This window comes from Periplaneta americana, chromosome 13 (genome assembly GCF_040183065.1).
Source record: "Periplaneta americana isolate PAMFEO1 chromosome 13, P.americana_PAMFEO1_priV1, whole genome shotgun sequence".
In the NCBI taxonomy this organism is placed as follows: Eukaryota; Metazoa; Arthropoda; class Insecta; order Blattodea; family Blattidae; genus Periplaneta; species Periplaneta americana.
The window spans coordinates 138,854,731-138,871,511 of NC_091129.1; the positions used below are offsets into that span (position 1 = coordinate 138,854,731).

The window sequence follows — 16,781 nt, forward strand, 5'->3', positions numbered from 1 at the left end:
AATATTTAAGTCATTGAGTTCTGTCAGGAGTAAGGTTCTGTAAAGCACAGTGATGCTTTAACAGGACTGTACTCCCTTCATATATAGGCAGAGATTTCAGTTAATATTTTGTTCTTTGTTGACAGAAATCCTTTGATTTTGGTCCGAGTTTATTGGATGAAATGGATGCAGTATTCAGATCATTTGGGGGCTCTGAAGCTCCACCACCCCCACCTTCTCCAGGACTGCCTCCTCCACCAGCTTCACCTCTTGATGAAACGATCAATGTGCGCAACGAGCTACGTGAGATGGCTGCTAAGGTCACTGGCAAGAAGAAGCAAGCCACAGTAAGTTTTCAATTAGTTATCATTATTATAAGCAGTGCTTTTTTTCTGGAAAAAAGTTTACCAGAACTCTATCACTCGATCACATTATACAACAAAAACGTAGGTTTAAAAATATTAGGCCTACATACCTTATATTACAATAAGTTCCAAACGGAGCTAATTGAGAGAGTGGGGATAGAGAATTGGTTATTTAACGACGCTGTATCAACTACTAGGTTATTTAGCGTCGATGAGATTGGTGATAGCGAAATGATGTTTGGCGAGATGAGGCCGAGGATTCGCCATAGATTACCTTGCATTCACATTACGGTTGGGGAAAACCTCGGAAAAAACCCAACCAGGTAATCAGCCCAAGCGGGGATCGAACCCGCGCCCGAACGCAACTTCAGACCGGCAGGCAAGCGCCTTAACCGACTGAGCCACGCCGGTGGCTGAGAGCTAATTGATTTTAAGCATAATGGAAATTTTGCGATTTCGAGCTATAGTTTCAAGATCAATAATGGAAGATGGCAGCACTAGATTGCATGAGTTACTTTTGCACCAACGATAATAATGAGAAAATGTAAACTCTTGGACTTAGCAGTGGCGGCAATTTTAATTTTCAATTCCGCTTATAAAATATATCTCGCTGGAATTTGTAATGGCAGAAAGTTTACCGGAACGCGTTCCGGCTGAAAAAAAGCGCTGATTATAACCCATAGATATCTACAGGATACCAGGATGTTAAGGATTCCACCTTTTTCAATTAGCATTAGTAGCAGTAGGGGTGTCATTCTATACTTGCTGTCTTTACCTCCTAGAAAATATCACTGGCACTCATTTTTTTACAGAATACATTCGATGTTTTGGCTTCAGCAGTTGAAATACTAATGTAAGTTTATGGCAGTTAGCTAGTATATATGGCATACATCATACAACACCACTGAAAATTTTGAAAAAGTATATATAAATTTCAGTGTCAACAAGTGTTACTGAAAGATATGAGAAGGTGGAGTGAGTTTGCTTTGAAATTGTGGAAAGGGCAATGAAGAAAGAGATTTTTTGAGAAACACTTGTTTACATTATACAGGGTGAACCTAAGTAATGACATTAATTTCAGGAAATTATTCTCTGAGATATTTCAAACAAAAAAAGTTTAATACATTTTTTTTTTCCGAGATAAAAATTGTTTTATATGAAAAATTTCATAACATGTTTTAGGAAAGCCATTGATTAAATTCCCAATATGCTCAGTCAATTTAAGAGTGCAATATATTATGAAAATAAGTGATAGAAAGAATTTTAGTTTTGTTCTTTAAATGAGCAGAAATTTGATCCAAACATATGTAACTTTTCATTCTGCAAAGGAATTTTACAATACTACATTAGTACGAATTTATTCTATCTTGTTTCAATAATGAACTAATTTCCTCTCCTGTGTTGGAGGTAATCTAGGCATGTATGAACATACTTTTCAAATTGTGGCTAATACATAGGTTGGATAAAAAGTAATGGGAACACTGCTGTCACGTGATGATGGTGCGTTCGAGAGTTGCCAGCTGTATGGACATGAACAAGGACTGTTAGATGAGTTAGTGTAGCCAACGGTGACAGTACTCTGTCAATCTACTGCAGTGTGTAGAACGTTGACTTTGATAGGGATAGTGCGAGCGCCCTAAGATCATGTTTACAAAACTAGAGCAACGTTCCTGGATCAAAATTGAAGTGGCACGAGGTCATAGTGCACAAGAATGTTTTCAGGAACTGCATGAAGCATATGGCGATGCAGCATTGCCATATCGCACAGTGGCACAATGGGTTAAAGCGTTTCGGGAAGGCCTTGTTGGAAGTGCTGTGAAGGTGATGTTCATTGTGGCATATGACATTGATGGGATAATACTGCACCACCCTGTACCTCCAAGGCAGACGGTAAATGCAGACTACTACTGCAGGTTCCTGCAGCACCACCTTCGTCCAGCCCTCAGGAGAAAACGACGACACTTGGGGGTACAGAACCCCATCATTCTTCATGATAATGCAAAGAGTCATACCGCTGCTGCTGTCAAGGACCTCTTGTGTCGCTGGCAATGGGAGATTCTGGAACATCCTCCGAACTCACCTGATAATGAGTCCATGCGATTACGGTCTCTTTGCCAAAGTGAAAGAACCACTGCGAGGGACCCGGTACAACACCAGAGATGAACTTATCCTTGCTGTAGGGCGGTCAATACAGAACATCAACAAAGATGGATGCGCTGATGGTGTACGACGCCTTCCAAACATTTGGCAAAAGGTGATAATCTGATAAATAAGGGGGGCGACTATATTTAAGATACGTAAATGTTGTACCCTTGTGAATAAAGCCATGTCAGAAATATCGAACTGTTGCCATTACTTTTTATCCAACCCATGTAAAAGTGGATTGGGTATTCTGTACAGCGATATTTTAAAATTAAAGTAAGAATTTTTTTAAATTTCAGGTGAAGCCAATTTCTGCTGCAGATCAACGAACATTAGATTGTGCAATTGCAATGGCTAATGAGCTGACAGCACGTTCGATGAATGATCTGGACAATGGAACACCGCCTGAGAGCCCGCACACACCAGGCACACCTGGGAAACGCAAATTCTCATTTCGTTTCCCATCCACTGGGACTAATAAACATACAAGTCCACGTCAAGACCGCAAAACTTTCTCTGAAGAGGCAGCATCTATTCCAGACATTCAGGTGGGTCAGAGCTGAAGTCATTAGTTGTAAGAATCAACTTTTTTTAACTTCATTTTCAACAGAAGTATTTTTCATATCACTGTTAATCAGTGGCGTGTGGTGATAAATAATCCTGGTGGTGCACAAATATTTATTATGATTATCATATTATTATTACACCCTATTATTATCATTATTATTATTATTATTATTATTATTATTATTATTATTATTATCATTATCATTATTTGAACTAACTACTCCATAACTATTAACATATATTATATAGGTATAGATTTACATAATTTTGTTAGTCAAGAAATTGCAGTTAATCAGTTTCTATTTAGGTCCAGTAATAGCAAAGTAAAATGTTCAATTTCTATTGCAACACACCATAAATAATATTGTTTTAGCTATATTGCGTTTTATAACAAAGTTCACACTTTCACAAACATTCGATACGTCTGTCGTCTCATCAGCCTTAACTGCTAAAAAGTCAACAGCATTCTTTATTTCTTTGAAATCTCATCATGGCATACATTCAAAATGGCTTGAAGGATTTCGTTCTGTATAGTGTTTGATGTGCTCTTAAACACTGTTGCTCTTTTCAAATGTTCCTTAAGAGTGCGTCTAATTCAGAACTTTTAAATTGATGAGGCCAAGAAAAATACTAGCGTTTAAAGATGAGTCTCCGTCATCATGACCTCTTAAAGCCAACTCAAAAGCTCCACAAAACCGCACGCACATATCTGTTCTTGGTAACTTTATCATTGTGAAGTTCAACAATCCAATATTACATCCAATTGTGTCTGTATGTTTGTTCGACCCAATACTGCTACTTTAACATTATTGTTGATGTGTGCAGCTGAAGAATCGTGTTTTTTAATTCTTTCATTCATGTGATTCAAATCAATCATATCTGCAGAACGATAATCAGAATTATTTAGTTACTACGTACAATCCTAAATTCAAACAGAAAAATAAATAAAATTCATAAAACGTACTTGTTTTTGTCAATAAATTATCGCCGTCGAACAATTGGCAAGCAAAACAAAATACAGCGTCTTTTATATTGTAGCCGCATATTGCTTTTTCGTAAGTCCGAATGTTCAATTTTCTTTTCTCTTCTCTATTACTATGCTTCGCCACTTGTAATTTTAATTCATGTGTAGGTGTACCCATCTTCTTTATTTTGATCTTTTCGTGTAAAGGTCTTACAGAAAATTACATATTTAAAAGATTTTGCACACTATTCATTGTAACATTTGTGATGTAACGATCTAACGACTACTGCAGACAGCTTGAGAACAGATCTGAAAGTGCTCCTAACCCCTCTTATGCACATTGTATTGCCTCCCTACCATGCTCCAAAGCCTGCCAGTGAAACAGCACTACTGCGCATGCTCCAATGGAACAGTGTGCCCCAAGTGTCGAGCGGTAAACATAATTCCCAGGCGTCAACAAGACCAGTATACGTGCAGTGTTATTTTTACATAGCATTATAATAAAGAATTATGTCGCTCACATAGTCTACTGCAGCTCATTGATATAACTTTAAAAACATGCGTTATTTGAACAGGTGGTGCACTGCTCCTGTGCTCCTTAAGAGAAATCGCCATTGGTTATTAATCAAGTGGGGTTGAGTCTTTTTCATATACTTAATGGTGGTGTGGTGTGTATTTATATGCGTCATTCTCTTCAGTATTGGCTCGAGAGAGCGCAAAAATTACAGTTCCTAAGGAAAGACCAAAAGGTATTACTTACTGATAAAATAAGAGGCCTACAAAATTATGCAGTCTCCCGATCATTTCAGCAAGGTCTCTTAGCAGGATAAAATGATTTTACCCTCTACATTTCAAGCTGTCCATGCAGCAGCTATACTAAAGTGCTATGTCTATTGTTCGAAAGCTTAGCAAACCTGACATTTTTTTAACTTTCGCCTACAATCCACAATGACCTGAAATAGCTATTGCTTTACTCCCACATGAAAAACCCACTGATCGTCCTGACATTGTTACTTGCGTTTTCGTGTTGAAACTCAAGCACTGAAGGTGGATAGGTTCAAGAAAAAGTATTTGGCATGAAAAAACCATTCAGAGGGGGTATGTTTTATCATCACGGAAGCAAAAAACTTTCAAAATGTCTGGTATTCTTCATTGAAAATAAATCTGAAAAAAAAAAAAAAATTATTTGAACGTCTAACGAACTTAGTTTGCAGCATTTGCTGCACAAGCCACTAGTTTTTATTGAATTGCAGTACGTCACATTCTTTTGTTCTCAGCTAAGTTATTGTTATATTTCTCATACGGAATATAGGCTGTGTGCGTTTAAAATACTAGAATTACTTAATATTTAATAGGGAACAGATTTTTATTAATATTGGCCAAATAATTAGCACAAGTCGAGCTCTTCTGTTGTAGTTTATCATTTGTTCATAACTACTACCAACATTAACAACCTGAAAACCCGTTCTAAGGAATTAATAACATAAATAGTAACTGGATTAAAATTTCAATTCAAAGTAAAATGTTGTATGCTTCTGTTTTCACATATAATAGGCCTACTACGTGGAAAGCCCCAGTAGCATAAAACTTAAAATAAGAAGACATAATCACTTTTGCTTCATATTCTTGTAGGTTCATGTCATTTTGAAGTATTAAATAAAATGGAAAAAATTACTGTAAAGACTAAGAATTAAATTATATCTTCTTACAGACATAAAGATATAATTAATACAAAATATTATATCTTACTTCCCTCAATGCAACAAGAAGGTGTAAATAATTGTCAACCCGCTGCCCTTTGCATTTCGTTGCAGATTACTATTTAGCATTTTTGCTAAATGTTGCGTTGATTCCTTCGAAAATCGAAATATTCGTCTGAAATTATCGTCGTTATATAGCTACAAAGAATTATTTCTGTCTCTAAACATTCTAATCCGGGAATTTAATACTTGTAGACACAAATTTTCCTTTGGTAATCATCCAGCTGATCTACTACCTCCATCTTGTATACATGAAGCCGTGGTATCAAACCTACACCAGCCGGTGGTCTCTGGTTCAGATCATGGTTTCGAGCCATGGCTCAGAAAAATGAAAAAGACCTCGTTTTATAAATCCAAACGCGGTTTAAAGCCATGGCCGTGGTCTAGACCTCGTTTATGAAATCGAACCATTATGCCTATATAGCCTAATGAAATCATAATATATACAGTATAAGCAGACGTCATTAAAGATAAAATATGCTATAATTGAAATACACTTCAGCGATATAAAAAAAGTTTGAAATGAATCTTGACCTGACTGTCCTTTAAAAAGGAATATTTCTAATATTATACGGAAGTCTATTAAATAAGTTCAAAGATATATTCTCAAACTGTCATGCGATTTACCATATTTACGCATACAAAATATAAAGGGCGAACCGTAAGTAAGTCATTAATTTCAGGGAGTTATTCATTGAGATATTTCAAACAAAAACTTTAATTTAATTTTGCTCGATTTGTTATTGTTTCCTTTTCGAGAGAAAAAAAAGTTTTATATGAATTATTTCATAGCGTGTTTTGTGAAAACCATGGATTTAACTCTCATTATGCTCTGTCAATTTAAGAGAGCAGTGTATTATGATAATAAATTATTGAAAGATTTTTAGTTTTATTCTTTAAACATGCAGAAATTTGATCCGAACAAATGCAATTTTTCATTGTGCAAAGGAATATAATATATGTAATAGTATTGTTACAACTACAAGAAATAAAAACAGGAATATTAATAATCATTATTTATTATACTGACATCCAAATGGAACTGACAAAACAATTCATGGTCAGAATATAAAACAGTAAACAGTTAACTTTTGCATATTTGAGAAACAAGAACAATGGACGTAGATTCTGGTTGTCTGATGATTCAGCATCTCTGGATGTTGTTAATGACAGATTTCTGTTGACCCAACACCTCGCTGCAGTGGTAGAAGTTGTCTATGGTTGAAGTGTGATGACTCACCACCTCGCTGCAGTCGTAGAAGTTGGCTATGTCCGAAGTCCTATGACTCAGAACTTCATTTTTAGTAGCAGCAGTTGACTGTGGTTGAAGTCTGATGACTCAGCACCTCATTGTAGTGGCAGCAGTTGACTGTGGTTGAACTGTAATCAAACCAATCAATCAGTCGTTTATTAATGTTATGAGCAACAGTTTGTTGGAATAGACATGAAATATACTAAATTACAAGAGACTCACCACCTCATTGTAGTGGCAGCAGTTGACTGTGGTTGAAGTCTGATGACTCAGCACCTCATTGTAGTGACAGCAGTTGGCTGTGGTTGAACTGTAATCAATCAACCAACCAATCAATCAGTCGTTTATTAATGTTATGAGCAACAGTTTGTTGGAATAGACATGAAATATACTAAATTATAAGAGACTCACCACCTCATTGTAGTGGCAGCAGTTGACTGTGGTTGAAGTCTAATAACTCAGCACCTCATTGTAGTGGCAGCAGTTGACTGTGGTTGAAGTCTGATGACTCAGCACCTCATTGTAGTGGCAGCAGTTGACTGTGGTTGAAGTCTGATGACTCAGCACCTCATTGTAGTGGCAGCAGTTGACTGTGGTTGAAGTCTGATGACTCAGCACCTCATTGTAGTGGCAGCAGTTGACAGTGGTTGAAATCTGTTGACTCAGCACCTCGCTGCAGTCGTAGTATATCAATTATGGCTGTACTCTAGTTACCAAATGATGTTAATAAGAATCTTATTTCTTCTTCAATGGATATAGTGTACAGATACTTTAGCTTCTATATCATTTTATTTTCTGTAGTAATTTCCAGTTTTAGACATTCTTTTTTTATTTTTGATTAAGTGCTTCTTGTTGCATTTCTTCCTGGTAGAATGCATTTCTGTGACTCCTGGTTAGCAGCGTCCAATTTTCTTGGTATAAGATGTGTTTACACAGTTACATTACTTCTTGGGAAAATGTAATGTTGTTTTCCTTGAGTTGAATTTCTTGTTGACAGAAGATATTGTGGGTTGTTCTTAGTTTCATTTTCCATTCATTGAAGAATATGTTATTAAAGATAATGTTTTGCTTTAGTTGGAGCTCTTCTGAATTGGTGATGCGATTGTTTTTAATTACAGAGGAACTTTATCTCTAATGGAGAATTGATTACTGTTTTCTGTATGTTATCAATCGTGAGCTCTTGATGTAGCCTATTTCTTTAGCTTGGAAGAGTTTGGCTTCTCATGAGAAGAAATGACATGTTGTTGAGTTTATTTTAATTTTTGGACAAGAAGAATGTATTTGTTTAAAGAATTGGATTTCATTTATTAGAAAAGATATATAAGGTCTGCTAGTTGATGGCTTTTGTTTGATAGGAGGAGATAATGTGATGAGTTTTTTTTATTGAAGATGAAATGCTGATTTGTGCAGTTGAACTTTGTTATGTTAGAAGATATTATGATTTTTGTTGGATTTTTGATAATTTGATTGAGAAGATACTATAATGACGGTTTTAAGAGGGGAATCTGCTTCTCATAGGAGGGAATAAGTTTTTTTCACATCATAAAAGTTGTGATAGCTTTCATGAAAGTAAACTTTTTTTTCATATGATTGCGATATGATTTTTGGAATTCGAATTTTTTTTCATATGACATTTTCTTTTGTGGAGATGGTATTTTTTTCACATGGTGGCGTTCTGATTTTTAAAATGGATATGATTTTTTTTTTCAAGTGGTGGCGAGTGATAATTTTGTTGAGTTATACTGAACAATCTGTTTCGTAACAGTGGCCTTGTGAATTGCTTTCGTTTGTACTATATAAAATGTTTTGTAAAAGTTTACACATTTTTGTTTTTGAATTTTATGCCACTGTAGTAATCCAATATCGTCCATGTATTTCGTTTTCGTAAATACATGGGAATTACTCATAGTTTTGAGGTACATTTTGCATTTTTAGTTATGTTTTATTTCTTAATATTGGCGACTCTGTTCTACAGAAAGCATAGAGGTAGGGCTCCATGCCCTCTGTACCGTGCGGAGCAAGATTGACCAATACTTGTATCATCTCACTCCGCTTATTCAGTTCCTGGATAGACAATCCAGGTAATCGTTGAAGTAAAATTGAACGGCACATGGCCGTTTCCTATTTTTTAAGCACAGTTCATTTCCCTCCTTATGTGGAGGGAACTGAACTTAATCATTCTGCAGTCAGTTGCCCTACCAACTGATATTAGTCAACTACAATTTGAATTCACTAGTTTCATTGTGTATACAATCATTTCTAAATAATTTGCATAGGCTATAAGTAATATAATTCTTTGCGATAGAATTCAAGATAAATATAAGATAGGTGATTGCCACATTCTTGCAATCACTGTTACTTTGGAATTTTGATACCGATGTATTATTACATGAATGCATGAGAATATAAATTCCCAATATAGTTGCTCAATGGCTTGTATTAGCCTACTTGTCTTTGATTTGCTTAGCCTACTTTTGGTGGCTACGTAAGGCCATCAGAAATGTTTTTTTTTTTTCAGATTTTTTTTTTTTAAATGTTTTTCTTACATGATTTTTTTTTTGGAGATGGTATTTTTTCACATTAATTTGGTTGAGATGGTATTTTTTCACATAGGGTTATGATTTTTTTTAAATGGCTATGAATTTTTTTTCAAGTGGTGGCGAGTGATAATTTAGTTCTGTTAACTTATATTCCTTTCTTAACAGTGGCCTCGTGAATTGATTTCGTTTGTGTAGAAAATGTTTAGTAAAAGGTTACATATTTTTGTTTTTGAATTTTATGCCACTGTAACAATCCATTAATGCCCATGTATTTTGTTTTCGTAAATACATGGGAATTACTCACACTTCTGTTGAGGTACATTTTGCATTTCTAGTTCTCTCTTATTTCTTAATTTTGGCGACTCTGTTCTACAGAAAACATAGAGGTAGGGCTCCATGCTCTCTCTACCGTGCGGAGCAAGATTGACCAACACTTGTATCATCTCGCTCCGCTGGATAGAAGCCGGGTAATCATAGAAATGAGATTTAACGGCACAGGCCGATTCGTATTTTTTGACACAGTTCGTTTGCTTCCTCATCTCGGAGGGAATTGAACTCAGGCACATACAGTCAGTTGCCCTGCCAACTGATATTAGTCAACTACAATTTGTACTTACTAGCTTCATTGTGTGCAGTTTCATTTTACGTGCTAAATAACCTTTATATAATGAATATGATTGTTTGCGATAAAATTCAAGATAAATATAAGATAGGTGATTGCCACATTCTTGCAATCACTGTTACTTTGGAATTTAGATACCGGTTTATTATTAACATGAATGCATGTAAATATAAATTCCCAATATAGTTGCTCAATGGCTTGTATTAGCCTACTTGTCTTTGATTTGCTTAGCCTACTTTTGGTGACCACATAGTGCCATTAGAAATGTTTTTTTTAGATGGTTTTTTTTTGGAAATGTTTTTCTTACATGATCTTTTTGGACATGGTACTTTTTTCACATGAATTTGTTGGGAAATGGTATTTTTTCACATGGGATTATGATTTTTTTTAATGGCTATAATTTTTTTTTCGAGTGGTGGCAAGTGATAATTTAGTTCAGTTAACTTATATTCCTTTTTTTAAGAGTGGCTTCGTGAATTGATTTCGTTTGCATAGAAAATATTTAGTAAAAAGTTACATATTTTTGTTTTTTAATTTTATGCCACCGTAACAATCCATTAATGCCCATGTATTTTGTTTTCGTAAATACATGGGAATTACTGATAGTTTTGTTGAGGTACATTTTGCATTTCTAGTTCTCTTTTATTTCATACTTTTGGCGACTCTGTTCTACAGAAAGCATAGAGGTAGGGCTCCATGCTCTCTGTACTGTGCGGAGCAAGATTGACCAATACTTGTATCATCTCGCTCCGCTGGATAGAGAAGCCGGGTAATCATAGAAATGAGATTTAACGGCACATGGCCGATTCGTATTTTCTGGTACAGTTCGTTTCCCTCCTCATCTCGGAGGGAACTGAAATCAGCTCCATTGTAGTCACTTGCCCTACCAACTGATGTTATTCAACTCCAATTTGTACTGACTAGCTTCATTGTGTACAGTTTCATTTTTATATGCTAAATAACCTTTATATAATGTATATGACTGTTTACGATAAAATTCAGTATGAATAATTATAACATAGGTGATTGCCACATTCTGGCAATCACTGTTATTTTGGAATTTTGATGTCTGCCAGTTTCTTTTTACATCAAAGTATGGATTATGTGTATAAAGATTATTCTCTTTTATAATATTATACAGATTTTGATATGCGTAGATATTTGAATGCATAGTATCGCTTTCATAATCTTTATTTCTCATACTAGGCCTATTGGCGACTATAGTGATAAAAGTATTGTTTACAGAAAGCATAGAGGTAGGGCTCCATGATTTCTGTGTTGTGTCGGTCGAGACTGAGGCATAGCCTACTTTATCACCATGTTCTGTTTATGCCTATATAGAGAAGCATCCGGTTAACATTGAAGCCGTTCTGCAGTTTGTGACAGTCGATATCTCTCCTTACCTCGGAGAGAACTCAACTCTGCCACTTTCCAGTCAGTTGTCCTGCTAGCCCTTATTGTTCAGATCCGATTTGGACTTTTCAATGCGGTTAAATGCAACTTTCACTTCATATTTTTATGTGCTACATATGTTTATATATTTAATAATAATAATTGGCTACCATGACAGTATAAATAAATGTATCTTTCATTTCTGCTATTAGTTATTTTGTAAATTATGCTGTAGTATGTTATTCTATAAATTTATGTATGACTCTATAACTGACTTGAATTTGTTTCATTACGATTTAATTTCATAATTTTCACTCTGTTGTGAGGTCAAGATTTTTAGTTTACATCCCTTTAAATAATTGAGATAGAAATCCCCTTTTATTCTGTGTTGGTGCCGGAGTTCTGTGCTTCCATTCGAAACTGTGAAGTGTGTTAAGTCAGATGGACTTTCCATTCGGGTTACGAAACCCATACCCCTATTGGGAGACAACAAAATGTTCTGATACTTTCTGTGCCTCATAAATAAAGTTTGCAAAGCACCTTCACTGAACTCCGGCAATGTAAAATAAATTAATATTTGCACTGTTCACAAAACTAGTGCCATATTCTCCCCGAACCCACCCAACCCAAACCCTAACCACCCAATCCACCCCCACCCACCCCACCCCACCCCATCCCACCCATACCCGCCCCTGTACCCACCCCCTTAATCCCCATGAGGAGTTTTACCTCCATCCTCCACGGCGATCCTGCAGTTGGGAAGTGTTCCTCCCACTGCGCCGCCGGTGTGCCATGAAAAGAAAGAAACTTTATGTTCAGACAAATTGTTCGCAGTCAACTAACTAAGTGTAAGCTACTTCATAAAACTAAGTCCCATAACACGAGTCGCGAAATAACGCCAACTATGACCGTGCGGTGTTATCTTGAGGGAGCCTTTGACATGTGCGGGCTGTATGGTGCATTTGAGCACATCGCACTTGTGGGCATATGGTTTTTCAATGACTTCTTTTTACGACGTTTTACCAACTGCTATGATTAAGTGAAGCTACTTGTGGCTCCATATTGGACGTAGACGATAGCAGTCATTCTAGACTTGCTGTATAATGGTCGCAACTTGTGCAACCAACCACTGTACATACATTGTACATAACATGTTGGACGTTAAGTGGAGCTACTTTTGGCTCCATATTGATGTAGACGATAGCAGTAATTCTAGACTTGCTGTATAATGGTCGCAACTTGTGCAGCCAACCACTGTGCATACATTGTACATAACATGTTGGACGTTAAGTGGAGCTACTTTTGGCTCCATATTGATGTAGACGATAGCAGTAATTCTAGACTTGCTGTATAATGGTCGCAACTTGTGCAGCCAACCACTGTGCATACATTGTACATAACATGTTCGACGTTAAGTGGAGCTACTTGTGGCTCCATATTGACGTAGACGATAGCAGTAATTCTAGACTTGCTGTATAATGGTCGCAACTTGTGCAACCAACCACTGTACATACATTGTACATAACATGTTCGACGTTAAGTGGAGCTACTTGTGGCTCCATATTGACGTAGACGATAGCAGTAATTCTAGACTTGCTGTATAATGGTCGCAACTTGTGCAGCCAACCACTGTACATACATTGTACATAACATGTTCGACGTTAAGTGGAGCTACTTGTGGCTCCATATTGACGTAGACGATAGCAGTAATTCTAGACTTGCTGTATAATGGTCGCAACTTGTGCAACCAACCACTGTGCATACATTGTACATAACATGTTCGACGTTAAGTGGAGCTACTTGTGGCTCCATATTGACGTAGACGATAGCAGTCATTCTAGACTTGCTGTATAATGGTCGCAACTTGTGCAACCAATCACTGTGCATACATTGTATATAACATGTTCGACGTTAAGTGGAGCTACGTTTGGCTCCATATTGACGTAGACGATAGCAGTAATTCTAGACTTGCTGTATAATGGTCGCAACTTGTGCAGCCAACCACTGTACATACATTGTACATAACATGTTCGACGTTAAGTGGAGCTACTTGTGGCTCCATATTGACGTAGACGATAGCAGTAATTCTAGACTTGCTGTATAATGGTCGCAACTTGTGCAACCAACCACTGTGCATACATTGTACATAACATGTTCGACGTTAAGTGGAGCTACTTTTGGCTCCATATTGATGTAGACGATAGCAGTAATTCTAGACTTGCTGTATAATGGTCGCAACTTGTGCAGCCAACCACTGTACATACATTGTACATAACATGTTCGACGTTAAGTGGAGCTACTTCTGGCTCTATGTTGACGTAGACGATAGCAGTCATTCTAGACTTGCTGTATAATGGTCGCAACTTGTGCAACCAACCACTGTGCATACATTGTACATAACATGTTCGACGTTAAGTGGAGCTACTTTTGGCTCCATATTGATGTAGACGATAGCAGTAATTCTAGACTTGCTGTATAATGGTCGCAACTTGTGCAGCCAACCACTGTACATACATTGTACATAACATGTTCGACGTTAAGTGGAGCTACTTCTGGCTCTATGTTGACGTAGACGATAGCAGTCATTCTAGACTTGCTGTATAATGGTCGCAACTTGTGCAACCAACCACTGTGCATACATTGTACATAACATGTTCGACGTTAAGTGGAGCTACTTTTGGCTCTATGTTGACGTAGACGATAGCAGTAATTCTAGACTTGCTGTATAATGGTCGCAACTTGTGCAACCAACCACTGTGCATACATTGTACATAACATGTTCGACGTTAAGTGGAGCTACTTTTGGCTCTATGTTGACGTAGACGATAGCAGTAATTCTAGACTTGCTGTATAATGGTCGCAACTTGTGCAACCAACCACTGTGCATACATTGTACATAACATGTTCGACGTTAAGTGGAGCTACTTTTGGCTCTATGTTGACGTAGACGATAGCAGTCATTCTAGACTTGCTGTATAATGGTCGCAACTTGTGCAACCAACCACTGTGCATACATTGTACATAACATGTTCGACGTTAAGTGGAGCTACTTGTGGCTCCATATTGACGTAGACAATAGCAGTCATTCTAGACTTGCTGTATAATGGTCGCAACTTGTGCAACCAACCACTGTGCATACATTGTACATAACATGTTCGACGTTAAGTGGAGCTACTTTAGGCTCCATATTGACGTAGACGATAGCAGTCATTCTAGACTTGCTGTATAATGGTCGCAACTTGTGCAACCAACCACTGTGCATACATTGTACATAACATGTTCGACGTTAAGTGGAGCTACTTTTGGCTCCATATTGACGTAGACGATAGCAGTCATTCTAGACTTGCTGTATAATGGTCGCAACTTGTGCAACCAACCACTGTACATACATTGTACGTAACATGTTCGACGCTAAGTGGAGCTACTTGTGGCTCCCAGAGTTCACTAGATGCGACCAATTTCTGCTTGTCCGCACATACACACCCGCACATTGTCACTGTTTTGGTACTTTGGAATCATGTCACAGTGTTAATCGCAGGATTAAATATCTTTGAGCTGGCGACTGAGTGCGTATTTTTCATTTAATTTCGTCGGTTAAGGACGACAGGTCTGCTGTCTGTCGGAGAAACATCACAACTTGTAAATTGTACTCTCTTCTTTGAGAGGAAAGAGCATTAAGAGGCAAACCTCTGAATAGTGGAAAAGCCTATCAAAAATAACTTTACTAGCTCGCAAAACAGGAAGGTCTCCACTCAAGTATTTTATTGATAATGGTCATTGACTAGACTTGCAGCTAGAGCTGCGGTTCTTAATATCGCCTTCTATATTGAGCATATGCCTGATCGTATGAAGTGAGGTTGAAAAGCTAACATTTCAGCTTTGTTTGCATGCTTGTGTTTTCATAGTAGTGGTTAAATAAGATGATATTGTTAACCTACATCAACTTTAGCTTCTTGGTGACATTTTGTGAGGAATATGAACCATTACTGAAGGTATAAGGCTCAGTTCTTGATCAGGTCTTTTAGACAGTGTGAGATCACAGCTTAAGGCATGGCGGTGGGAAGGAATATGGAACTAATTCTGATTAAAATCATTTCTTGTATTAATATTTTCTTTTCAAAGCATCTTTTACTAAGCTTACATGTATTCTCCCAGCACGTAGGCCTTATGAGGACAGATACTGTTGTAAACAAAACAATGAAAAGATTATTCCTGTCTTGGTTAATTAGGATGTCATGTCATGTCACAAGAATGCAATTGAAATAAATTAAATTTAATACGTGAAGTATACAGAGATGATTAGGATTAAATAAAATTACACAGGCGACGGTTATGAGTATGTACAGGCCAGAAAGTTCAAAGTGTAATGGACAGTACGGTAATAAGAGCCTTTGCACTCCAAAGGGAAATTATTCATAACGATAATTATTATATTTAAAATCGGATAACAATAGAAATGTGTACATGAAAACAAAACTGTATATAATTTCAGTATTCAATAACTGAGACTTGTGGAATACGTTGAAAATTGTAACTCAATTACAAAATTCACGGTTTTGCTGTGTTGAGAACATAGCCGTGGGTTTTACGTGAATACTTCTGCCTTAAGTGGACTTATCTAGACGAGATCTTTCCTTTGGTACAAAAATCATCTTGCTACCACTTCGGAATCGCGAGATATACTGCCCTGAAATTATCGCCTATGCCCAAAATGGTCGTCAACCCAATAGATATCATCTGAAGCATATTTTAGCTGCCAGCTCGGATACGCGTGTCAAATTCAATATCTGAACAGAATATTGGAATTATTATTAAATCAATGCCTCTTCATTGATTTGAATTCGCTTTATTGTGTAGAATGAAATAGTGCATCATCATCATGGTCCTGAACTCCTTCGGTTTCACCCAAGTGTAAGCTGATCTCGTTGTCTCTGTGAACTTCGTATCGTCCTGTTGATAGGGGTGATGCTGAACACTAATTTTAAGAGCCTGTTCCTACGCAGCTTTATTACATTGAATTTTATCATATTTTCCGGTACCAATTTATGCCACCTAACTAAAGCTGAGCCTTGTAGGACTGCAGGACGATATCAAGTTAACTATATCGCGATGTTTGTCGAAGGTAAATAGTATGAAGGGGTGGGGAGTGGTTGCGTACAGGCATGCGACTCAGGCAACAGAACACATTTGCGTTGTGT

The 16,781-nt window shown here is 37.0% G+C and overlaps 1 protein-coding gene across 3 annotated transcripts in view; it reads left to right on the top strand.

The window, feature by feature from the left end:
- The window catches only part of Ack-like (activated Cdc42 kinase-like), a 101,270-nt gene that overhangs the window by 29,964 nt on the left and 54,525 nt on the right, over positions 1-16,781 (top strand). For all 3 annotated transcript variants that reach the window (XM_069844388.1, XM_069844387.1, XM_069844389.1), the window contains 2 exons: positions 126-326; positions 2,786-3,034. In XM_069844388.1, the coding sequence (XP_069700489.1) occupies positions 126-326; positions 2,786-3,034 (450 nt within the window). The remainder of the gene's footprint in view (positions 1-125; positions 327-2,785; positions 3,035-16,781) is intronic.